General features: G+C 36.0%; 1 protein-coding gene across 4 annotated transcripts in view; it reads left to right on the forward strand.

Annotated features, from left to right (window-relative positions):
* The window catches only part of col7a1 (collagen, type VII, alpha 1), a 131943-nt gene that overhangs the window by 66448 nt on the left and 43311 nt on the right, over positions 1-22184 (forward strand). For all 4 annotated transcript variants that reach the window (XM_058403524.1, XM_058403525.1, XM_058403527.1 and 1 more), the window contains exons 42-76: positions 635-694; positions 967-1002; positions 1091-1135; positions 1609-1644; positions 1751-1795; positions 1916-1951; positions 2088-2120; positions 2405-2437; positions 4323-4394; positions 4643-4702; positions 5995-6030; positions 6109-6189; positions 6563-6598; positions 8217-8261; positions 8342-8413; positions 8974-9018; positions 9134-9169; positions 9573-9614; positions 9737-9817; positions 9901-9936; positions 13181-13216; positions 13369-13449; positions 14628-14663; positions 14797-14868; positions 14984-15028; positions 16871-16906; positions 16992-17027; positions 18563-18667; positions 18827-18892; positions 19139-19165; positions 19277-19312; positions 19415-19462; positions 20073-20108; positions 20187-20312; positions 21773-21982. In XM_058403524.1, coding sequence (XP_058259507.1) covers positions 635-694; positions 967-1002; positions 1091-1135; positions 1609-1644; positions 1751-1795; positions 1916-1951; positions 2088-2120; positions 2405-2437; positions 4323-4394; positions 4643-4702; positions 5995-6030; positions 6109-6189; positions 6563-6598; positions 8217-8261; positions 8342-8413; positions 8974-9018; positions 9134-9169; positions 9573-9614; positions 9737-9817; positions 9901-9936; positions 13181-13216; positions 13369-13449; positions 14628-14663; positions 14797-14868; positions 14984-15028; positions 16871-16906; positions 16992-17027; positions 18563-18667; positions 18827-18892; positions 19139-19165; positions 19277-19312; positions 19415-19462; positions 20073-20108; positions 20187-20312; positions 21773-21982 — 1962 coding nt within the window. The remainder of the gene's footprint in view (positions 1-634; positions 695-966; positions 1003-1090; positions 1136-1608; positions 1645-1750; positions 1796-1915; positions 1952-2087; positions 2121-2404; positions 2438-4322; positions 4395-4642; positions 4703-5994; positions 6031-6108; positions 6190-6562; positions 6599-8216; positions 8262-8341; positions 8414-8973; positions 9019-9133; positions 9170-9572; positions 9615-9736; positions 9818-9900; positions 9937-13180; positions 13217-13368; positions 13450-14627; positions 14664-14796; positions 14869-14983; positions 15029-16870; positions 16907-16991; positions 17028-18562; positions 18668-18826; positions 18893-19138; positions 19166-19276; positions 19313-19414; positions 19463-20072; positions 20109-20186; positions 20313-21772; positions 21983-22184) is intronic.

The following is a 22184-nucleotide window of genomic DNA, read 5'->3' on the forward strand; positions in this document are numbered from 1 at the left end:
TGAGTGAGTGAGTGAGTGAGTGTATGAGTGTGTGTGTGTGAGAGAGAGAGAGAGAGAGAGAGTGTTTGAGTGAGTGAGTGAGTGAGTGAGTGTATGAGTGTGTGTGTGAGAGAGAGAGAGAGAGAGAGAGAGAGTGTTTGAGTGAGTGAGTGAGTGAGTGTATGAGTGTGTGTGTGAGAGAGAGAGAGAGAGAGAGTGTTTGAGTGAGTGAGTGAGTGTATGAGTGTGTGTGTGAGAGAGAGAGAGAGAGAGAGAGAGAGAGAGAGAGTGTTTGAGTGAGTGAGTGTATGAGTGTATGAGTGTGTGTGTGAGAGAGAGAGAGAGAGAGAGAGAGAGTGTTTGAGTGTTTGAGTAAGTGAGTGAGTGAGTGTATGTGTGTGTGTGTGTGTGTGTGTGAGAGAGAGAGAGAGAGTGTTCGAGTAAGTGAGTGAGTGAGCGCATGTGTGATTGTCTTAGTGAGTGTGTGTGAGTGTGTAAGTGTATAAGTGCGTGAATGAGTGTGTGAGTTAGTACCTGTATGAGCGCATGTGTGTATGTGTATGAATTTGCTTTCTACTATTGGAAGTGGTGTGTGTGTGTGTGTGTGTGTGTGTGTGTGAATATGAATAGTTAATCTGTTAACTGTGTATTTCAGGGAGAGAGTATAAAAGGCAGTCCAGGATCCCAAGGATCACCAGGGGAGCCGGGTGACAGGGTTTGTCAGAGCGCACACACACACACACACACACACATACATCCATATCCTTAATCATATTGTATGATTTATTGTGTATTATTGTAATTGAATTTTATATTATGTGAATTTTATATTATGTGAATTTTATATTATGTGAATTTTATATTATATTATATTATATTATATTATATTATATTATATTATATTATATTATATTATATTATATTATATTTTTTACATTTATTTATTTATTTATTTAATTTTTCTGACATAATTTGTGTGTGTCCTAGGGTCCTCGAGGTCCTCCTGGTGAAATTGGAAGCAAGGTTAATAAATAATTTTAAGTTTATTTTACTCATTTTTTCCAATAATAATAATTGTAATAATTATCTTAATCCTGGTTGTCTTATGTAGGGAGATCGAGGACAGGCTGGAGAGCCCGGGTCACAGGGTGACAGGGTGAGTGACTGTTTCTATATATATGATACACCGACCAGGCATAACATTATGACCAGTGCCAGGTGAAGTGAATAAGACTGAGTATCTCCTCATCATGGCCCCTGTTAGTGGGTGGGATATATTAGGCAGCAAGTGAACATTTTGTCCTCAAAGTTGATGTTAGAAGCAGGAAAAATGGACAAGCGTAAGGATTTGTTTTATTTGCTGATGTTTTTTATATTGCAAATTCATGACCTCACCTAGTACCACAGATTTAATGCAAAATTTTTGCGATTAGTTTCATATTGGATTTGTGTCAATTTATGTAAATTTCTCCTGCTCAGATTCTATGTTTATTAGAATCTTACATTTAAATCGTTGTTAGATGTCTAAATATATATATAAAAAAAAAAAACCTTTTCTTCCTTTTGCGGAAAGTTCAATTTTTTTTAAGCTTTATTTTAATGCCTTTGTCTGCTGTGTGTCTTCTCCAGGGTGAGAGAGGGCCACCTGGTCCAGCAGGAGATAAGGTATGTATTTATTACATATTTCTTCTATATCTGTGTTCTATATTCTAGATTAATTCTACACATACAGTATGTATATGTTTATAATCTGTGTTTTTTGGTGATTTAGGGTGATCTGGGTAGAGCAGGACTCCCTGGAACCCCAGGAGCCAGGGTTAGTATTCAGAGAGAATGTTAGTGTGATGTGCGTGTGTGTGTGTGTGTGTGTGTGTGTGTGTGAGAGAGAGAGAGAGAGAGACTTCAGTGTGTGGAATAATATGTTCTCATTTTTCAGGGTTTGCCTGGTTCAAATGGACTTCCAGGTGAAAAGGTAAGGATTTATTTATTTATTTGTTTACTTACTTATTTACAGTGGACCCCTGGCATACAAATGTCCTCCCTTACAAATTTTCACCTTAAGAATTGAAATTGCAGTGTGTTCATCTTTATTGTGTGTCTGCCTGCAGGGAGCCCAAGGAGCGAAAGGAGAACCGGGTGATGTGAGTTAAAGCTCGAATGCATTACATCATATTACAAGACTGTGTGCAAAACCTCCACAAAGAGGAACATGATGCTGAGTATTAATACAACATATGAATGAAAAGTAAAATCTATAAATGTCTTGCCTGTGCACAATAATGAATATATTTTAAATTCTTGTAGCTTTTAAATCTGTTCTGCATCACTGCATGCGTTCAGCACAAAGCTGAGAGCAGTGGTGATGATGATGTTGATGATGATGAAGATGATGTTGATGATCACTGTTGAACATTTTGGTTTCCAGGGCCCAGGTTCACTGGGAAGGAAAGGAGAGAAGGTAAGATTTATATTTTTATATTTATGTATTAAAATCATTTTTATACACATTCTCCGTATATTGTGAATAGCCTTAAAAGTATTAAAACTCTACGAATCTCAGTTTGTAAGTTTCGTGTATGAAACCACATAATGATGTTTAACATCAGATGTTTCTGACACTGAAATCTGATATCGATCACCAGTCAGAGAAAAGCACCAAATAACCCCTTAAAAAATTCATAAATAAATAAATAAAATCAGAAAAAAACACCTAATAAATCTTTTAAATAATTAATAAATAAATAAAAAATTAGAGAAAACACTAAAGAACTAATTACAAAAAATAATAGATAAATAAAAAGTCAGAAAAAACACCAAATAGTTAAAAATAATAATTAATATATAAATTAAAAATCTGAAAATAAAAACACCAAATAACTCCTTAAAAAATTAATAATAATTAAAAAATCTGAAAATGACACCAAATAACACCTTAAAAAATGAATGAATAAATAAATAATCAGAAAAAACACAAAATAACTCACTATTCTCAGTAAACAAATGACACAAAACCTACATTAGTAATATATTTTTATTTCCTTTGATCACATACAACTGACATATTTTCTGAATTTTACCCAAATAGCTGAACTGCAGACTGAGCAAATGAAAAGAGTCGCATTTTTGTTGCTCAGATGGAAAAAACAACCTTTCTGTTCCTATTAATTTACCTGAGAAAGTAATAAAACTCCTTAAGAAATTAATAATAAAAAACACCTAATAAATCTTTTAAATAATTAATAAATAAATAAAAAATTTGAGAAAAACACTAAAGAACTAATTACAAAAAATAATAGATAAATAAAAAGTCAGAAAAAAACACCAAATAATTAAAAATAATAATTAATATATAAATTAAAAATCTGAAAATGACACCAAATAACTCCTTAAAAAATTAATAAATGAATAAAAAACCAGGCAAAACATCAAATAACTCCTTGAAAATGAATGAATAAATAAAAAATCTGAAAAAAACACTAAATAACTAATTAAATAATTAAAAAATAAATAAGAAACCAGAAATAAGCACCAAATAACTCATTAATAAATTAATAAATAAATAAAAAATCAGAACAAACACCAAATAACTCCTTAAAAAATGAATAAATAAATAAAACATCTGAAAAAAACCCACTAAATAACTAATTAAATAATAAAGAAATAAATAAGAAATCAGAAATAAACACGAAATAACTCATTAATAAATTAATAAAAAATCAGAACAAACACCAAATAACTCCTTAAAAAATTAATAAATAAATAAAAAATCTGAAAAACCCCCAATAAATAACTAATTAAAAGAATGAATGAATAAATAAATAAATAAATAAATAAATAAATAAATAAATAAATAAATAAATAAATAAATCTGAAAATAACACCAAATAACCAAATAAATTAATAAATAAATAAGTAATCAGAAAAAACACCAAAAAACTCCTTAAAAAATTAATAAATAAATTTAAAAATTTTGAAAAAAACAACAAATAACTTCTTTAAAAAATCAATAAATAAATGAAAAATCAGAAAAAAAACAAATAACTCATTAAAAAATAACAAATAAATTAAAAAATAATAATAATAATACTGCTGCTTTTGTATCTCAATAAACTTTCTTTTACCCGGTAAATAAAATCACTCTAATAAATTATAAATGTAATAAAATCCTAAAATAAATCCAATCCATTGACTTTGTATTAATTTAAATAGATTTATACAGATATAAACATTCCCACATGCAATTCTATTCCCTTCCATTTTTTACACTGTGTACCCGAGTTTTTTTTTCTTCTCTGATATCTGATTTTTTTTTTCTGGTATTGTTCCTTTCTCTATCTTTTCAGGGTGACAGAGGAGCTCCAGGTTCTGAGGGTCTTGCAGGTGACAAGGGAGAACCAGGACAGAAAGGAGACCGGGTATGTTTTATAAAATTGTAGATGCAGAAATATAAATGACGCCATATTATCATTAATTATTTGTTTATTAACATTTCAGAAAAGCTGCATTGTGACAGTGTCTATTGTTGAAGCGCTAAACAAATTTATTTGCATTAATTAGCATAAATGAATAATTTCAAATATCACTTTGAGTTACCTATACATTAACCATCTTTTATTACTATTATTATTATTATTATTATTATTATTATTATTATACAATTCAGGGTCTTCCTGGAGTAGGACTACCTGGTCAGCTTGGACCTAAGGGCGAGCAGGGTGATCGGGTCAGTATAAGTAAAGCTTTACACCTGGAAGCAGTTCACTATTCTCAGTAAACAAATGACACAAAACCTACATTAGTAATATTTTTTATTTCCTTTGATCACATACAACTGATATATTTTCTGAATTTTACCCAAATAGCTGAACTGCAGACTGAACAAATGAAAAGAGTCGCATTTTTGTTGCTCAGATGGAAAAAACAACCTTTCTGTTCCTATTAATTTACCTGAGAAAGTAATAAATTGATCAAATTGAGCAAAGCTACTAGTTCCAACTGCACAAATCTCTGATCCTCTGAGCAATCTTTTATGGATCTTTTGTGAACTCTCGCTCATAAACACCACACCGAGCGAGAGATCCCCGCCTCGGGCACCTTAAATCCAGCTTTCTCACGAAAATAAACGTGAGAGCTGTCATTTCACCCTGTCAGTGTTTTATATAGAAATAAGAGAAAGCAGAAGTGTGTATACAGTGCTCCTGTGTGTATTAACACCTTCTCCTTTGGGCTTTTCCCTTCAGGGGTCTCCACAGTGAATCATCTCTCTCCACCTATCCCTATCTTCTGCATCCTCAACACTTACACCCACTAGCTTCATATCCTCATTTATTCCATCCATATACCTCCTCTTTGGCCTTCCTCTTTTCCTCCTGCCTGGCAGCTCCATGTCCAACATTCTCCTACCAATATACTCACTCTCCCTCCTCTGGACATGTCCAAACCATCTTAATCTGTCCTCCCTAACTTTGTCCCCCAAACGTCCAACATGAGCTGTCCCTCTGATGTACTCGTTCCTAATCCTGTCCAACCGTGTCCCTCCCAAAGAGAACCTCAACATCTTCAGCTCTGCTACCTCCAGCTCTGTCTCCTGTCTCTTCCTCAGTGACACTGACTCTAAACCATACAGCATGGCTGGTCTCACCACTGTCCTGTACACCTTCCCCTTGATTCTCGCTGATATTTTTCTTTCACACAGAACTCCCGACACCTTTCTCCACCCATTCCAACCTGCCTGCACTCGCTTCTTTACCTCTTTCCCACACTCTCCATTACTCTGGACTGTTGACCCCAAGTACTTAAACTCCTGTACCTTCTTCACCTCTTCACCCTGTAACCTTTGTTTTATTGTTATTGTACTGAAATAAACAGATGATCACAGAGGGGATTCATACAGAAGCTTGAAAATTATGCAGAGAAATCGTGTAGTTTTGATGTTAATCTTTGTATTTAGGAAGGTGATGTATTTTCCTTTTATATCCATATTTTTATTTTAAATGATTGTTTACACTTCAACAGGGTCTTTCTGGACTTGCTGGAAGAGCTGGAGCAAAGGTTTGCACCATCACACTTTTGTACACGTTTATTATTCTGTATTTTTCTCTACTGATCACACTCACTGCGACGCTGCAGGGAAATCAGGGTGAAGCGGGAGAGAGAGGAGAGCCGGGAAATCCCGGGCCTGCAGGTCCACCTGGACCCAAAGGGAAAGACGTGAGAGAGAATCAGCCTTTCATTATAATTTAATGTTTTTCAAAGCAAAAATAAAATAAATAGAGTGCAAGAAGGAGGAGAGGTAAAGAGCATAGATATGGAAGAAAAGTGTGTGTGTGTGTGCATTTTAAACAAGAAAAGTGTGCATGTACAGTGTTAATTGTATCTATCATATGATCCATTTCTCTGAAAATAATCTTTAACTAGAAACTCTACTGGGCTAAAAATATCTCTTGCTAACTCAAACCTTTCTCATGATATAGCAGTTTGAAGTTTTACAAACTAACTGTGCTTCATATTGTTCTTTATTCTTATTAGTTAATTCATTAATTAGTTAATTAATAATCTATATCTTTATTATTTTTTCATTTAGGGTGTAAAAGGTGACAAAGGAGAAGACGGAGTTCCGGTGAGATTTATTACTACTTGTGTGTATAAGAGAGAGAGAGAGAGAGAGAGAGCATAAGTATTGCCCCTCCCACCAGTGCATATTGCCCCACCCCCTAGTGCATTTTTTTTAAAAAGAAAAGAAAACAAAATGCATCGGGAAAAACAAAAATGATCCATTTAAAATGTTTGTAAGTCAAGTCAGGAAGCTTTTATAGCTGACGCAGTACATGGTGAAAGGACCCTGGTGCTACATAAACAACATACAACATATAATTACTAAACAGAAACAACAACACAGAGCTAGGACAGACGTTTGTCCTCGCCACATGAAGTGCAAAGTGTGCAACCAGGTGAAAGCATGGTCTGGTCAAGTGGTCCTCTAAGATTGGACTCTGATGAGGAGGTCCAAATGTTACAGTTAGGTTCTCAGTAAAACCCAGTACAGGGCTCCAGATTTTGTGAAAGGGTTTCTGTGATCCTTTGAAAGACCGTCTAATTTTTTTTCACGGTGATTGCATTGCATTTGTCAAGCGTACTTTAAAAGATTCATATGAATAAGATTTACAGATCGAATTCAGGCATAGAGTTTTATTACACATGAATTTGGAGTTGCTGCTCCCTACATGTATGAGGGGTCGCCGTAGCAGACCAACCGGTCCATACAACAACTTAGTACAGGTTTTACGCCCAGATGCCCTTCCGGACGCAACCCTCCCATTTTATCCAGGCTTTGGACTGGCACTGCATTCAGTGGCTGGGGTTTGGGCACTGGCTGGGAATCAAACCCAGGCCTTCCACATGGTAGGCGAGAAACCTACCACAGAGCCACCAGTGCACTTTATGAAGGAATTTGGAGTAAAGAGAGAAATAAAAATGAAGTAATCACACCTAAAAACAGGCCAATATTACCATATAATATCGTCATAAATTGTATCACGATATTATGATATAATGTTTTTATTATTACATTAGCATATACTGGTATTAGTGTTAGTATTTCAAACTCATATCGCAGGTGATAAAACAAACTCCTTAAAACTCTGCTTTGCAATTCATTTTTTAAAAAATTTTTCCCATCTTTTTCCCTATTGTTTTCGATTATCGCAATATTACAAGGATATTTTAACTTGATATATAAGTTGATATCAGTTAGCGTGTCTTCGGTTTTCATTCTCGTACACATGAAATAAAATTATTACAACATTAAAAAGAAAATTGCAACTAAAATAAAATTATTACAGGTAACATATTATGACAATTAACGCACCATAATTTAGACAATTATGGAAAAAATATCCTGAATTTAGAAAAATTTAGACAAAAATCTGAAAAAAATAAAATAAAATAAATAAATCCTGAAATTGTAATAGAACTTTCCAGAATTTTATAGATGAATAAAGAAAAAAACTGAGCACCAACTACAAAATACAGATATTTTATCTGAAACATTTGCTGAAGCATTCTAAAGACAAAAAGTCTATTTATTTATTTATTTATTTATTTGTAGATCGATTTAATTTCTGCAGGCGTCTTGGTGCTGCTGCATTTCTTTACAAGACTTTCACACAGTGCTGATATCTACACAGAGATGATGCTATAAGTGTATAAGTGTTTCCTGTTGTATTATGTGCTCTCAGGGGGAGTCCGGTTTGCCCGGGAAGCCAGGAGAACGTGGACTGAGGGTGAGTCTGTTCCTTATTTATGGAGTAATCTTCAGTCTTCTCAGGATCTCTAACCTCGGGCATTTGTTATATTATTCCAGGGTATTCCTGGACAAACTGGACAGGCGGGAGAGAAGGGAGACGTGGGTGATCCTGGAGAGCATGGACGAAACGTAAGACACACACACACACTCTCTTCATAAGAGCTGAGGTGTCAGGAGCTACTGGGACAAATCCCTGCCTGCCCACTAGAGGGAGCTGGTGCTACAGCTTCTTTAATGTCTCGTGTCTTGTCATGTGTTTTCAATTATTCCTAATGTTTTGCCTTATTTATACCTGTCTCTGTCGTATCATTGTTCATCTATCTATCTATCTATCTATCTATCTATCTATCTATCTATCTATCTATCTATCTATCTATCTATCTATCTATCTATCTGTCTATACATGTGTTGTCATGATGTCACACGAACAATTTCAAGCTCCTCCAAATAGACTCTTTTCTACAGACATGGAAAACTTATACAAATCATTTAAAACAAATAATTTAACATAAGCAGCGCTGTTAATAAGCTAAGCATGTTGCCTGCTAAACATGTGAGTAACTTCGGATCAGACGATGTGACGTGTATGTAAACAGATGGATTAGACTCCGAAAACCGAAGTATAATATTTATATCAATGGCATAATTCTGTACTGTTTTGTTATTTTGTGTGTGTGTTTAACTTATAGGGTTCTCCTGGGCCTGCAGGACCACGAGGACAAAAGGGAGATCAGGTATGACATTGTTGCATGCACTCTTTGTTAATCTCTGTACACGTATATATACAGCACACACACACACACACACAGAGACAAACAGCCAACGTCACTTTGTGTTTTTTCATTTTAGGGCATCCAAGGTCCCCCAGGACCCCCTGGAGATATGGTAAAGTCCATATTTATGTTTGATACTTATACTTTGAATACAAGGGATGTAGGATGAAGAGCTTTTACATTTTAGGAAAATTAAAATACACTCTGGTTAAATTTTATGTTTTATTTAAGGATCAGGGTCTTAAATAACAAAACTAGCATTCAGAAAGCAGATGAAGAAAAAAATAAGTACATTGTCTAAATTAGTAACATATCGAACCATCAGTTTTTTCTCTTCCTGTAATGTTCATGAGCAGCTAGCTTTATATTATATTATATTATATTATATTATATTATATTATATTATATTATATTATATTATATTATATTATATTATATTATATTATATTATATTATATTATATTATATTATATTATATTATATTATATTATATTGTCCTGTTTTTTTGTATTCAGGCAGATGGGCAGGTTCTTCTGAAGGGAGAAAGAGGAGAAAAGGTACAGTACAGAGTCCTGCATTCCTTCACTCACACACACACACACACACACACACGCACATTTCCTTCAGTGTTGTATAACGTCCCTTTAAAGCTGTACCTGGTTCTGTCCTGACACCCAAGGGAGAGCCCGGTGACCCTGGAAAAGACGGTTCTAAAGGCCAGCAAGGAGAATCAGGAACCCCGGGCACACCAGGATTACGGGTAAAGACAGGACTAGGTTCGCTCATGTGGTTTTTATTATTAACCCTACACTCATTTGTTAATTATTCGTTTTGTCATTTCAGGGACCTGAGGGTCAGCGAGGACCAGTAGGAGCAAGAGTAAGTTAGTTACCTATTACGTTACTTATTAGTTATCTATTACGCAGTTACATTAAATGATCTAATTAAACGTGTTTTAAAATCTCCACTGCCTTACAAACACCTTTCATTGTTCAGGTTATTAGTTTTGGGGGTTTTTTGGGCATAAAGAAAGTACATTTTTAAACCTCACAATGATACGACGCTCTTCTGTGGTTTAACCTCACCTGAGTTTTATTGTAAGATTCGTTGACATCAAATAATAGCAGGAAAGAAACAACTGGAAGAAACAAGTTCTTTCTCTCATCGGTTTTCTGGTCATTTTTCTGTCAGCATCTCAGTGTACACAGGGCAGGATTGTGGCTTATTGCATTTGTTTTTTGGGTTTTTGGGTTTATGATTAGAATTAACTAGAAATATGATCAGAATTCATTTGCGTGTGCAGGTGTGTGGAAAAGAGGTTGTGAGAGAAAAATAAAATAAAATGAATTGAAATGAAATAAAATAAATTGAATTGAAATGAAATCTATTAAAATAATAAAAAATACATTGAAATGAATTGAAATAAAATTACAAATAAAAATGAAATGAAATAAAGTAAAATAACAAATAAAATAAAATGAACTGAAATAAAATATAATAAAATAATAATAAAATGAATTTAAATGAAATGAAATATTATAGAATAATAATAAAATTAATTGAAATGCATTGAAATAAAATAACAAATAAAAATGAAATTAATAAAAATGAAATGAATTGAAATAAAATCACAAATAAAAAAATTAACTAAAATAAAATAAATAAAAATAAAATATAATGAAGTAATAAATTGAAGTGAAATATAATAAAATAAATTGAAATGAAATAAAATAACAGAATAAAATAAAATATTTTTAATGTTGCTTTATAAAATTCCTATCACTGTAAATATGAGCACAGATTTTAGATGCTGCTACTGTGAGTCACATTCAAACAAACCGTGTTTAAATAAAGACTTAAAGTCTTAAAGACCGGTTGTGCTATTTTAAGGTTCTGCAATATCGGTAAAAGTCAAAAGGTTCTGCAGTGAGCATCTCTGCTGAAACATACAACACTTTATTGAGGCCAAGAGGAAATCATTTATTGAATATTTGGAGTTAAACATGGAAAGCAGTCGACCCTTGGGGTTCTAGAAAATTCCTGTGCTAGTGTATCAGGAGAAAATAGACAAATATTCAAATAGATTTGAATAACATGATTACATGATCGTTTCACTTAGTCTGTATTAATGCACTTAACTATCTAACTTTCTCACTATATACACTATATTGCCAAAAGTATTCGCTCACCTGCCTTGACTCTCATATGAACTTAAGTGACATCCCATTCCTAATCCATAGGGTTCAATATGACGTCGGTCCACCCTTTGCAGCTATAACAGCTTCAACTCTTCTGGGAAGGCTGTCCACAAGGTTTAGGAGTGTGTTTATGGGAATTTTTGACCATTCTTCCAGAAGCGCATTTGTGAGGTCACACACTGATGTTGGATGAGAAGGCCTGGCTCTCAGTCTCCGCTCTAATTCATCCCAAAGGTGTTCTATCGGGTTGAGGTCAGGACTCTGTGCAGGCCAGTCAAGTTCATCCACACCAGACTCTGTCATCCATGTCTTTATGGACCTTGCTTTGTGCACTGGTGCACAGTCATGTTGGAAGAGGAAGGGGCCAGCTCCAAACTGTTCCCACAAAGTTGGGAGCATGAAATTGTCCAAAATGTCTTGGTATGCTGAAGCATTCAGAGTTCCTTTCACTGGAACTAAGGGGCCAAGCCCAGCTCCTGAAAAACAACCCCACACCATAATCCCCCCTCCACCAAACTTTACACTTGGCACAATGCAGTCAGACAAGTACCGTTCTCCTGGCAACCGCCAAACCCAGACTCGTCCATCAGATTGCCAGATGGAGAAGCGCGATTCGTCACTCCAGAGAACGCGTCTCCACTGCTCTAGAGTCCAGTGGCGGCGTGCTTTACACCACTGCATCCGACGCTTTGCATTGCACTTGGTGATGTATGGCTTGGATGCAGCTGCTCGGCCATGGAAACCCATTCCATGAAGCTCTCTGCGCACTGTTCTTGAGCTAATCTGAAGGCCACATGAAGTTTGGAGGTCTGTAGCGATTGACTCTGCAGAAAGTTGGCGACCTCTTCGCACTATGCGCCTCAGCATCCGCTGACCCCGCTCCGTCAGTTTACGTGGCCTACCACTGAGTGGCTGAGTTGCTGTCGTTCCCAAACACTTCCACGTTCTTATAATACAGCTGACAGTTGACTGTGGAATATTTAGGAGCGTGGAAATTTCACGACTGGATTTGTTGCACAGGTGGCATCCTATCACAGTTCCACGCTGGAATTCACTGAGCTCCTGAGAGCGACCCATTCTTTCACAAATGTTTGTAAAAACAGTCTGCATGCCTAGGTGCTTGATTTTATACACCTGTGGCCATGGAAGTGATTGGAACACCTGATTCTGATTATTTGGATGGGTGAGCGAATACTTTTGGCAATATAGTGTATTAGTGTATTGTTAGAACGTTACGTCTAGTCGCTTAGCGACAGAAACCAGATCAGAACCTGAACAGCGCCTCTGTGCCTCATATCAGGTGAAAACCAGGACAACACGTAAAAATGGCTCGGTAGATAGAGTCAGACGGCAAAACACTGAACATCACGGAAGTGCGCGCCGTAACGAGGGGGAAATACGTCACGCTGGGAAATTAGCGGAAGTCGGATATCAGCGTACGAACAAAGGTCTGTACGACTAGACGACAAACTTAAAAAGAGTTTGATGATAAAGCTGTGAAAGATAACAGAACCTGCTGGAGTGCAGAAGCTCAGACCTGAACTGTTTTACTCACTGATAAAAGTGAAAGCGTGAGACGAGTCGTTATTTAGAGCGGCCGCACGCTGGATTTATCCAATCAGGGTTGTTGATACGCAAATATGCAAATGAGAAGAAGATTAATCCAGGGTTTAGGAATGTAGAGTGTGAAAGGTCAGATTATGAAGAGTCAGGATTCAGTGTTAACCCCGGGGAAAGGAGGAGCAGTGTATTAGACACAGGACTGGGTGGTACACTGGAGCTTTCACTTGCTCAAGAGCGAGCTAATGAACTTATATAATTTAAAAGTCCACTCTGAACAAAAAACCCACATACACATGACTGTGGAAGTATAACAAGTGATCAGATAACGCTAGCAAAAACCACATCTGTCGTTTTTTCTGTAGGGAGATCCAGGAGAGAGAGGAAGTCCAGGAGAGAAGGTGAGATTTATTTATTCATTTGTTTTGAGTTTGTCAGAGTTGTTTATATGATAGCTTGGGTCGCTTATGTGGTCATTTATTATGCATGCTGCATCCTACATATTGTCTTCAAATTGGTGTGTGTGTGTGCGTGTGTGTGTACTCACTCTTAGGGAGAAAGAGGAGCTGCTGGTTTGGATGGACGTCCTGGTCAGGATGGGAAACCCGGGCCACCTGGATCCCCCGGTTTAAGGGTCAGACCACAAACTAAAATCTCAAATCAAATTAAAATTTTATGTAAAGTTTATCTGCAGCATGTAAGATTTTGACCCCTTGCTTCAGTGATACTCAACTCTGATTCACCTGGAAGAGAGAAAAGCCAATTCACTGAAAAGAAAAGGATGTGGGATGTGATATATATGGACCTTTGTATTTTAGTAGCAGTTATTTTTCACAGATATAAATATATCTGAATATTAGAAGCACATTTCAGGAGTGCTGAAATCTTAATTTAATGCAAAAGAAGGGATTGGAGCTTATTATTCTTAATAAAGTAATAATATACAGTAAACAGATGTTGGAATAATTGTAAATAATATATATTTATAAAAACAGTAAATGTTATATTATTATTATTTAATGTTATGTTTATATTAATAAATAATATACATTTATAAAAATAGTTAATGTTAAACAGCAAAAAATCTATTTATTATTTCTTATTTATTTATTTACTATTTATTTGTATTATATAATGTTAATATTATAATATTATAATGTTATTTATAATAAATAGTGAATGTTAAACAGTAAAAAAATCATAATATAATAAAATATAATAAAAAATAATATTTTTGCTGTATATGTATATTATCAATTAAAAATACATTATATTGTTTAATATTATATTATATAATTATTCAAAAGAAAAATTAATCTAAATAAATCTATAAAAAAAATCTGCTCTGAAAAACGAGACACAGACCGTCACAAAATGTGTGTGAATGTAGATGAGTTTTACATTCTGATATATTATCTCTCATCAGGCTCTCTTATTCTTAAACTTTTTTTTTCTTTGAGGCCACATGAGCTTACGTATAGTCTACTACAGATAACTTCCATAGCAACCCATAGCAACGGGATATCCATGTAGCATACAAAAGAAGTTCTGATAAGGAAAGAGATCTGACCGAGTGCAAGAAAAATAATCAGGAAATAAAGTCATCTGTGAAAAATCATGCAGTTGTAAATAGATTAGGAAACAAATTCACTGACATGATGGTTATATTTAAAAGAATAGATGATATTAAAATGGTATATATATATAAAACTCAGGTAAATGCATATGATTTTTTTTCCTATAATGAATCGTTTATAAGTTTATAAAATGTTAGTCGAGATAACCATGGTGTCTCTCTCTTTTTTTTTTCAGGGTGATCCTGGCAAAACAGGGGAACCTGGCAGAGACGTGAGTGTATATATCCTTTCTTTAGGTTTTCCACTAGGTGGAGACGATGTCTTCCTATTCTTCTCTCACTGACAGAAATTAAATCAAAACCATTGCATATTAAATTCTCGTTTTCTCCTCCTTCTTGTTTTAGGGATTAGCAGGACTCAGAGGACCTCAGGGACCTCCAGGGCCTGTAGGACCTCCAGGAGCTGCAGGAATACCTGTTAGAGATGACACACACACACACACTTGTTCAAATTAAAATAGTTCTACACATCCTCATTATTCCTTTACACACAGATACTAGATATAAGATTAAATTGTGTGGGTTGTTTTAGGGTAAATCAGGAGAAGATGGAAAACCTGGATCTCCTGGAAAAGCCGTAAGTCTCAGCACAAACATTTTACATTTCTGCCATTCAGCAGATGCCCTTATCCGGAGCAATTTTTGGTTGCTCAAGGGCCCAACAGTGGCAGATTGGTGGACCTGGGATTTAAACTCACAACCTTCCTATCGCCTAAACACAACACCTTAACCCTTAAGCTACCACATTCCACAAATATCTGTAGCATCTTTTCCCCTAAACTCTTTTAAAATAAAAAGCTCTATATCAGCCTGATCTCACTGTATATTCCTGGAATGCATTATACACTGATCAGGCATAACATTATGACCACAGCCAGGTGAAGTGAATAAGACTGATGATCTCCTCATCATGGCACCTGTTAGTGGGTGGGATATATTAGGCAGCAGGTTGTCCTCAAAGTTGATGTGTTAGAAGCAGGAAAAATGTGCAAGCGTAAGGATTTGAGTGAGTTTGACGAAGGGCTGTGATGGCTAGACCACTGGAGAGCATCTCCAAAACTACAGCTCTTGTGGGGTGTTCCCGGTCTGCAGTGGTCAGTATCAATCAAAAGGATTTAAGTCTTTTAACTTACCGGACTTAAAGGATCTGCTGCTAACATCTTGGTGCCAGATCCCACAGCACACCTTCAGGGATGTAGAGGAGTCCATGTCTCGAAGCGTCAGGGCTGTTTCGGCAGCAAAAAGGGGGAATAACACAATATTAGGCAGGTGGTCATAATGTTATGCCTGGTCAGTGTACACTACTGTTTAAAAGTTAGGGATGACTTGGAAATTTCTTCCGACTCGTTTTTCTTTTCTGGTTAGCACCAGTTTCGTCTGGTCTGTGAAGGCAGAAGTTCAGAGCATGGAAAGATAAGTTCTTCGCATGGAAAAGAAAGATAGTCGTTCTTTCTGGCTATGAAGAAACCCACCATTCCTAATACCCCAGATACTAAACTAAGCTAAAATTGAATGCTTTATGTAAAGTTTATCTGCAGCATGTAAGATTTTTGACCCCTTGCTTCGGTGATACGTGTTCTCCGATTCACCTGGGAGAAAGAAAAGCCAAAAAGGTTAACCTTTTATTGCTCCCTTAATCAGTAGGACAGTTTCGGCTGTGCTAGTACAAGTGCAAAAGGGTTTCCTAATAAACAATTAGCCTTGATTAAATTTGGATTAGCAAACATAACATGAGACTGAAACCGAGGACTGATGAGACAATGTAGAATTTATGAAATGGATAAAAATGGGTTTTTCTTTGGAAAACAAGGAAATTTCCATGTGATCCCAAAACTTTGGAACAGTAGTGCATGTACATAATAATTATGAAGGTTTTATTGCTCTTGTCATTTTTAAAGACCAAACCAAATGATAAAGAAAAACAAATAAATTCAATTTTCTCTGGAACATTATTCCATACTTATTTAAAAATAAATAATTAATTAAATACACCAGTAGAGCTGTGAGCAATTCTCTGAAGATTTACTGAAATGCTCAGGACTGGGGTTCTGCTGCTTCAGGAGATATCAGAATTCATTCATTTACTAATTTGTTAGCTTTACATTTTTACCTTGCTCATGAAGAATGAAACATCATTAGCACATTTTGTCAGTAGTTAAGTTTATGATCCTAAGATTTTTAGCTCAACTGGAATAGCAACCTTTCTTTTGGTTTACGGTCCTCAAGACGATTATAATTTAGAATACCAAATTAATCTGTCGGCCCGGATTAGCGTCTTTAACAGAAACACCTCTGATTTAGAGCTTTAAATATGATAGGATATGAATTGTTTACTGACTGTGGAGATTAATAGGCAGCCAGTGTGGCATGAATGGGATTTAACGGGATTGTGTGTTAAATTCCTTTGGAAAACAAATAGGGTGAAGATGGCGTCCCTGGTGAGGATGGCAGAAAGGTAAGAAGATTCAGAATACTGTTAGGTTTAAAGTGAAGAGATTTTCAGATTTTTAATTGTTTTCTGGTTCTGTTTGATTGCACAGGGTGATAAAGGAGAGTCAGGAGCCCCAGGAAAAAATGTAAGCCAGTCATATTAAATCAATCAATTCATTCATTCATTATCTCCTGCTTTCTCTTTCTAAATAAACACTTATTACTGTAACATATAATGAAGTATTAATGAGAACTACAACTGTAGTATTGACGTTAAATACCAGACACCAAGACTCAAGATTCTTTTTAATGCCACACAATGAAAGTGTTTGTGGTAACAGAGTGCATTCATCAATGATAAACGATACACTATACAACGCTGCAGGATAAGAAATGTGTGTTAATAATGAGAGAACCAACTGCTGAAGAAGTGAATGCTGGCTCTGGAAAGAACATGCAGAGATTGTCCAGCTTGCTGTGAATGGGACATATACATATACTTATACACATACATTTGGCTGCATTCTCCCTGAGAAGCCCCATAGAGCATGATGCTACCACCACCATGTTACTCTAAAGTTTTACACCAGACTCCTTTAAATGCCATAAATCCAAACTCCAAGGTGCTTTGTACTCAGTAGTAGCTTCTTCTTCTTGCCAAACTGCATCGAAGGCCTGATTTATGGAGTGCTGTAGATATAAGTGTCCATTCAACAGGTTCTGCAATCTCATCTCTCTGACCAAGACCTTCTCAGGTTTCTCATCTCTCTGACCAAGACCTTCTCAGGTATTTCATCTCTCTGACCAAGACCTTCTCAGGTTTCTCATCTCTCTGACCTAGACCTTCTCGGGTTTCTCATCTCTCTGACCAAAGCCTTTCTTTCTAGGATGCCTAATTTGGCTGGATGGCCAAACTTCACAGCCAGGTTAATGGTTCATCTTTTTCCACTGCAGTCCTGGAAACACTTTGCATATCTATACCTCACCCAATTTGATTTTGGAGATCCACAGAGAGTTCCTTGTACCTCAGACCCTGGAGTGTGGCTTTCCAAACTATGTCCATTTAATTCATATTGTAGCTGGTGGACTCCTGTTAAGTGCAAGACGTATCTCAATGATTATTAAAGCAAACAGGGTACATCTGACCCCAGCAAAGGGTCTGGATATTTTTGCGAATAAGAGATTTCAGTTTTCAAAATCAATAAAATGTGGAATAAGTGAAGTATGAATACTTTCTGGTTCCTTTGTATTTAAATAAGCTTTGTTCTTTATGTTGGTTAAAAGAGCACTCTAGCTGATTAAGTAAAGATGATACAGTGCAGATGTGTAAGTAAAGGTTTCTATTCTAAATGAGCCATCATTAGTGTTATTAATGGATTATCAGGCTGCACTCATCCATAGCAAATCTCTCAGGCTTCACCTCGTACATTTTCTTTAATGATTTTCTTTTCACGCCTCACAGGGTCATTTTAGTGTTGTGTAAAATGTCACACGTTTACAAAGACATAAAAACTCCTCAGCGTACGGATCGATTAAACCGTAATCTAATTAAAATAATTTCATTTGACAGACTCCATCAGCAGGCATGAGCAAGAAACTTTTCACAGATCAGCCTGGTTGATTTGATGTCCACATTTATGGCTATTATTTCAAGAATTCATTTGTTCTTTCTTTCTCTCAGGGTCACGATGGGCTGAAAGGGGATCGGGGCATTGCAGGACCTCCTGGACCCACTGGACCTTCTGGACCACAAGGGGTTCCTGGGAACATCGGACCTCCAGGGCAGGTGTGTGTGTGTGGAGTGTTGCCAGAATTTATTAGACATGAAGGTGTTTTAGGATTTAATTATAAAGTCAGTTTGATTCATTCTCTCTCTCTCTGTCTCTCTCTATCTGTCTCTCTCTGTCACTTTCTCTCTATCTCTCTCTCCCTCTCTCTTTCACAGGTGATATATGTTAAAGGGGCTGACGTATCAGCTATTCCAGGACCACGAGGACCACCAGGACCTCCTGTGAGTAACACCAGCTGACTAACATCCTAATAATAAACAGATTTTTTTAAACCAGATGATTATTCAGCAGAGATATTTGTAATTCTAAACGATGTTTATTAACAAAAAAACCTGTTTAATTGGTTGACTGTAGTTTTGGTATTAACAGAATTCATCGATAAAAAAAAAAAACCTCCAGGTTTTATCAGCAAAAACTGCTATGTTCTTTATGTGTTTGTATTTGGAGCAATATTTTTTGTCTTTCAGGGAATACCAGGAGATTCAGGAGCTAGGGTGAGATAGATATGTTCACCTTCTGCATATAGTTAATTAAAAATAAATTATAGGGTTGTTGCTTATATATATATAAATGAATAAATACCACATTTTGTCATTGTTTTCTAGGGTGAGAGAGGATCACAAGGAGCAAAAGGAGATCAGGTTTGTGTTTAGGACACATAAGGGTGTATTTATTTTTTTGCATATTTGAGGAAATTGCAGAATTTGTATTTTTTAATGTATGAAATGATCCATTTTTTTCAGGGAGATCCAGGAGAAGATGGCTCACCCGGTAAACCAGGGACTCCAGTGGTAAGTGTTGTGTAGTATAATATACGTATACTGTACTTCATGTTTTGCTTTTTTTAGTGCGCGTTGTTTAATAAAAGCTAATAAAAATTAAATAACCTAGGAATAAGTAGGTTATTTACACAATATTGCCAAAAGTTTTGGGACACCCCTCAAACTCATTAAGTTCAGTATAGTTCCAGTGAAAGGAACTTAATGCTTCAGCTTCATACCAAGACATTTTGGACAATTTCATGCTCCTTACTTTATGGGAACAGTTTGGGGATGACCCCTTCCTGTTCCAACATGACTGCACACCAGTGCACAAAGGAAGGTCCATAACTGGCCTGCACAGAGTCCTGACCTTAACCCCATGGAACTAAGGGGCTGGGCTCAACCCCTGAAAAACAACAATGATTTCAGTACTTGTCTGAATAACAAAAATGTACAAATTTCATTAAATAATTCTAACTGACTGAAATATTAATCGAAAGCCAAGATCAGGTTTGAAAGCTCAGGTTTGTGCGAAAGTCAGAAAGCAGAACAGGAAGTGAGTCTGTTGATGAGTGACTTTTGCACTGCACTCTATAAATAGCAAGAAAACTAACTAGCTCATTTTCCTTTTCTGTTTCAGGATGTGAAGAGAGCACTTTCAGATTTTGGCATTGAGGTACTCAGAGGTGTAACACTGAGAATAACAGGTAGGTTTTCTTGAGCAGGTGTGAGAACTTCATTTTTTTTCCTGTAGGTCAGGGATCTGCAGATGGTGATGGAAAAGAAAGATGTCCTGCTGAGTGAAATCGTAGAACGAACAAATAAAGGAGCAAAAGGGGATAAAGGAGATTTAGGACCCCAAGGCCCTGCTGGTTCAGATGTAAGTGTGTGTGTGTGTGTGTGTGCATCAAGGTTGTGTACTGACCATGGTGCTGAACTGACACAGAACAATTTTTCTTGTATTGTGTATTTGTTTTTGTTTTGTTTTTTTTGTTTTTTGGATGTGGTAATATTCACTTCACCATCATCATCATCATGATCAAGCAGATGTTCCACAACATTAAACATATATATATATATATATATGCCTTTGGCGACCACAACCTCTCTTTTTCTATTATCTTTTAATTTTTTTTAACCCCATGGCAGCTCCATTCACTATCACACAGGTGTACACTAATTTATTACCGTATATATTTCACTCCCTGACTCCACCCTCTGTTCACAAACAGCTCCTCGGCCACGCCCCTGCTGCCATGTCATTCACTGTTAAATTACTGTGGAGTAAATGTGAAGGTCAGGTGTGCTGTGGGAAATTGTGCAACACTTAATTGGTCTGAAAAATTAATAATTATTTAGTTACAGGAAATAAGTTGCCATTGTTGAGTGACCATGTCTGCAATGTTGTGTAAATACATCTCCATGTCAGTAAGTAGCACAGTAATGACCTTATTAATTCGTGACAACAGAATTAATGATGCATGCGACAGGAAACAGTGATAGCAATGGGGAAATATTTGAAAATGAAACTCAGAACCAGGTCCTGGACCAAATTCTGACCCAGATGAAAGCTGTAGTATGAGTGGTGGTCACAATTAAGCAAAAATGGTGAGTTCAGGACAATACTGATAGTCAATAGGGCAATAAAAATAATCCCCCAACAGTGCCATAGTCCCAAACGAGCTTAAATGCCATCTACAAAGGAAACACCCTTCACTTTACAAACTATTTTATATACACAATAAGACACAGGGAACTTTAATGAAAAAAGGCGAAGGTGAATGAGAGAGCCCAGGTTTCACACTGAGAGAGTATGAACAAACTTTAACATATTTAACATCATTATATATACCATTATATATATACATTATATATATATTATATATATACATTATATATATATTATATATATATATACTAGTGTTAGGCTACAGGGTGGTATTTTGTGCATTTTTTGGTGGGTGATGAGTTCTTTAATGTAAAAAATGTGCCGTGTCTCAATAAAAGTTGAAAAACACTGCACTACTCTGTTTCATACTCTGATTGGAAAATTCATGTAAATTCATTATATCACTGAATTTTCTCCAACAGCAATATTCACTGTAAAGATGAACTGCTAGTAAAAATACTTGCTGACTAACAGGTAATGATGAGGCACCAATCTGTGCCATTATTTACATGAATTGTGCTTTAAATGATCAGGACTCTAAGTGTTTCCTGTTTTGTGTTTTAATGCTGCATTTGTGCTGGTGCTACTTGAAAGAAATCCCAGTAAGTATAAGAAATAAATCGGCACTGTGATGCTTCAAATGGTGCAAACGTCTATTTTTTCACCTGAAGGGTGTTCGAGGATTTCCAGGGGAGCGAGGACTGAAAGGTGATAAGGGAGACACAGGGTCTCCTGGTCCCCAGGGTCCTACTGGCAGAGCTATTGGAGAAAGAGGCCCAGAGGGTCCTCCTGGACAGGCAGGTGAACCTGGCAAACCAGGAATACCTGGAGTACCAGGAAGAGCTGGAGAGCTAGGAGAGTCTGGCAAACCTGGAGATAAGGTAGGAGGTATTTTATTATTATTATTATTTATTTAAAGCACTTAGAGTTCCTTTCTTTCAGCTACATTTAATGATTTTGTCATATCTGAATAGTACTTTAAAAATTCTATTCATAGCTAGGCCTCTGGTTAATTAGCCTGTAGCTTCTCAGGTGTATCCGTGTGCTATTATGCCAATAAATGAGTACAGTAAAGCTAATTTT

This window comes from Hemibagrus wyckioides, linkage group LG11 (assembly GCF_019097595.1).
Source record: "Hemibagrus wyckioides isolate EC202008001 linkage group LG11, SWU_Hwy_1.0, whole genome shotgun sequence".
Classification (NCBI taxonomy): domain Eukaryota; kingdom Metazoa; phylum Chordata; class Actinopteri; order Siluriformes; family Bagridae; genus Hemibagrus; species Hemibagrus wyckioides.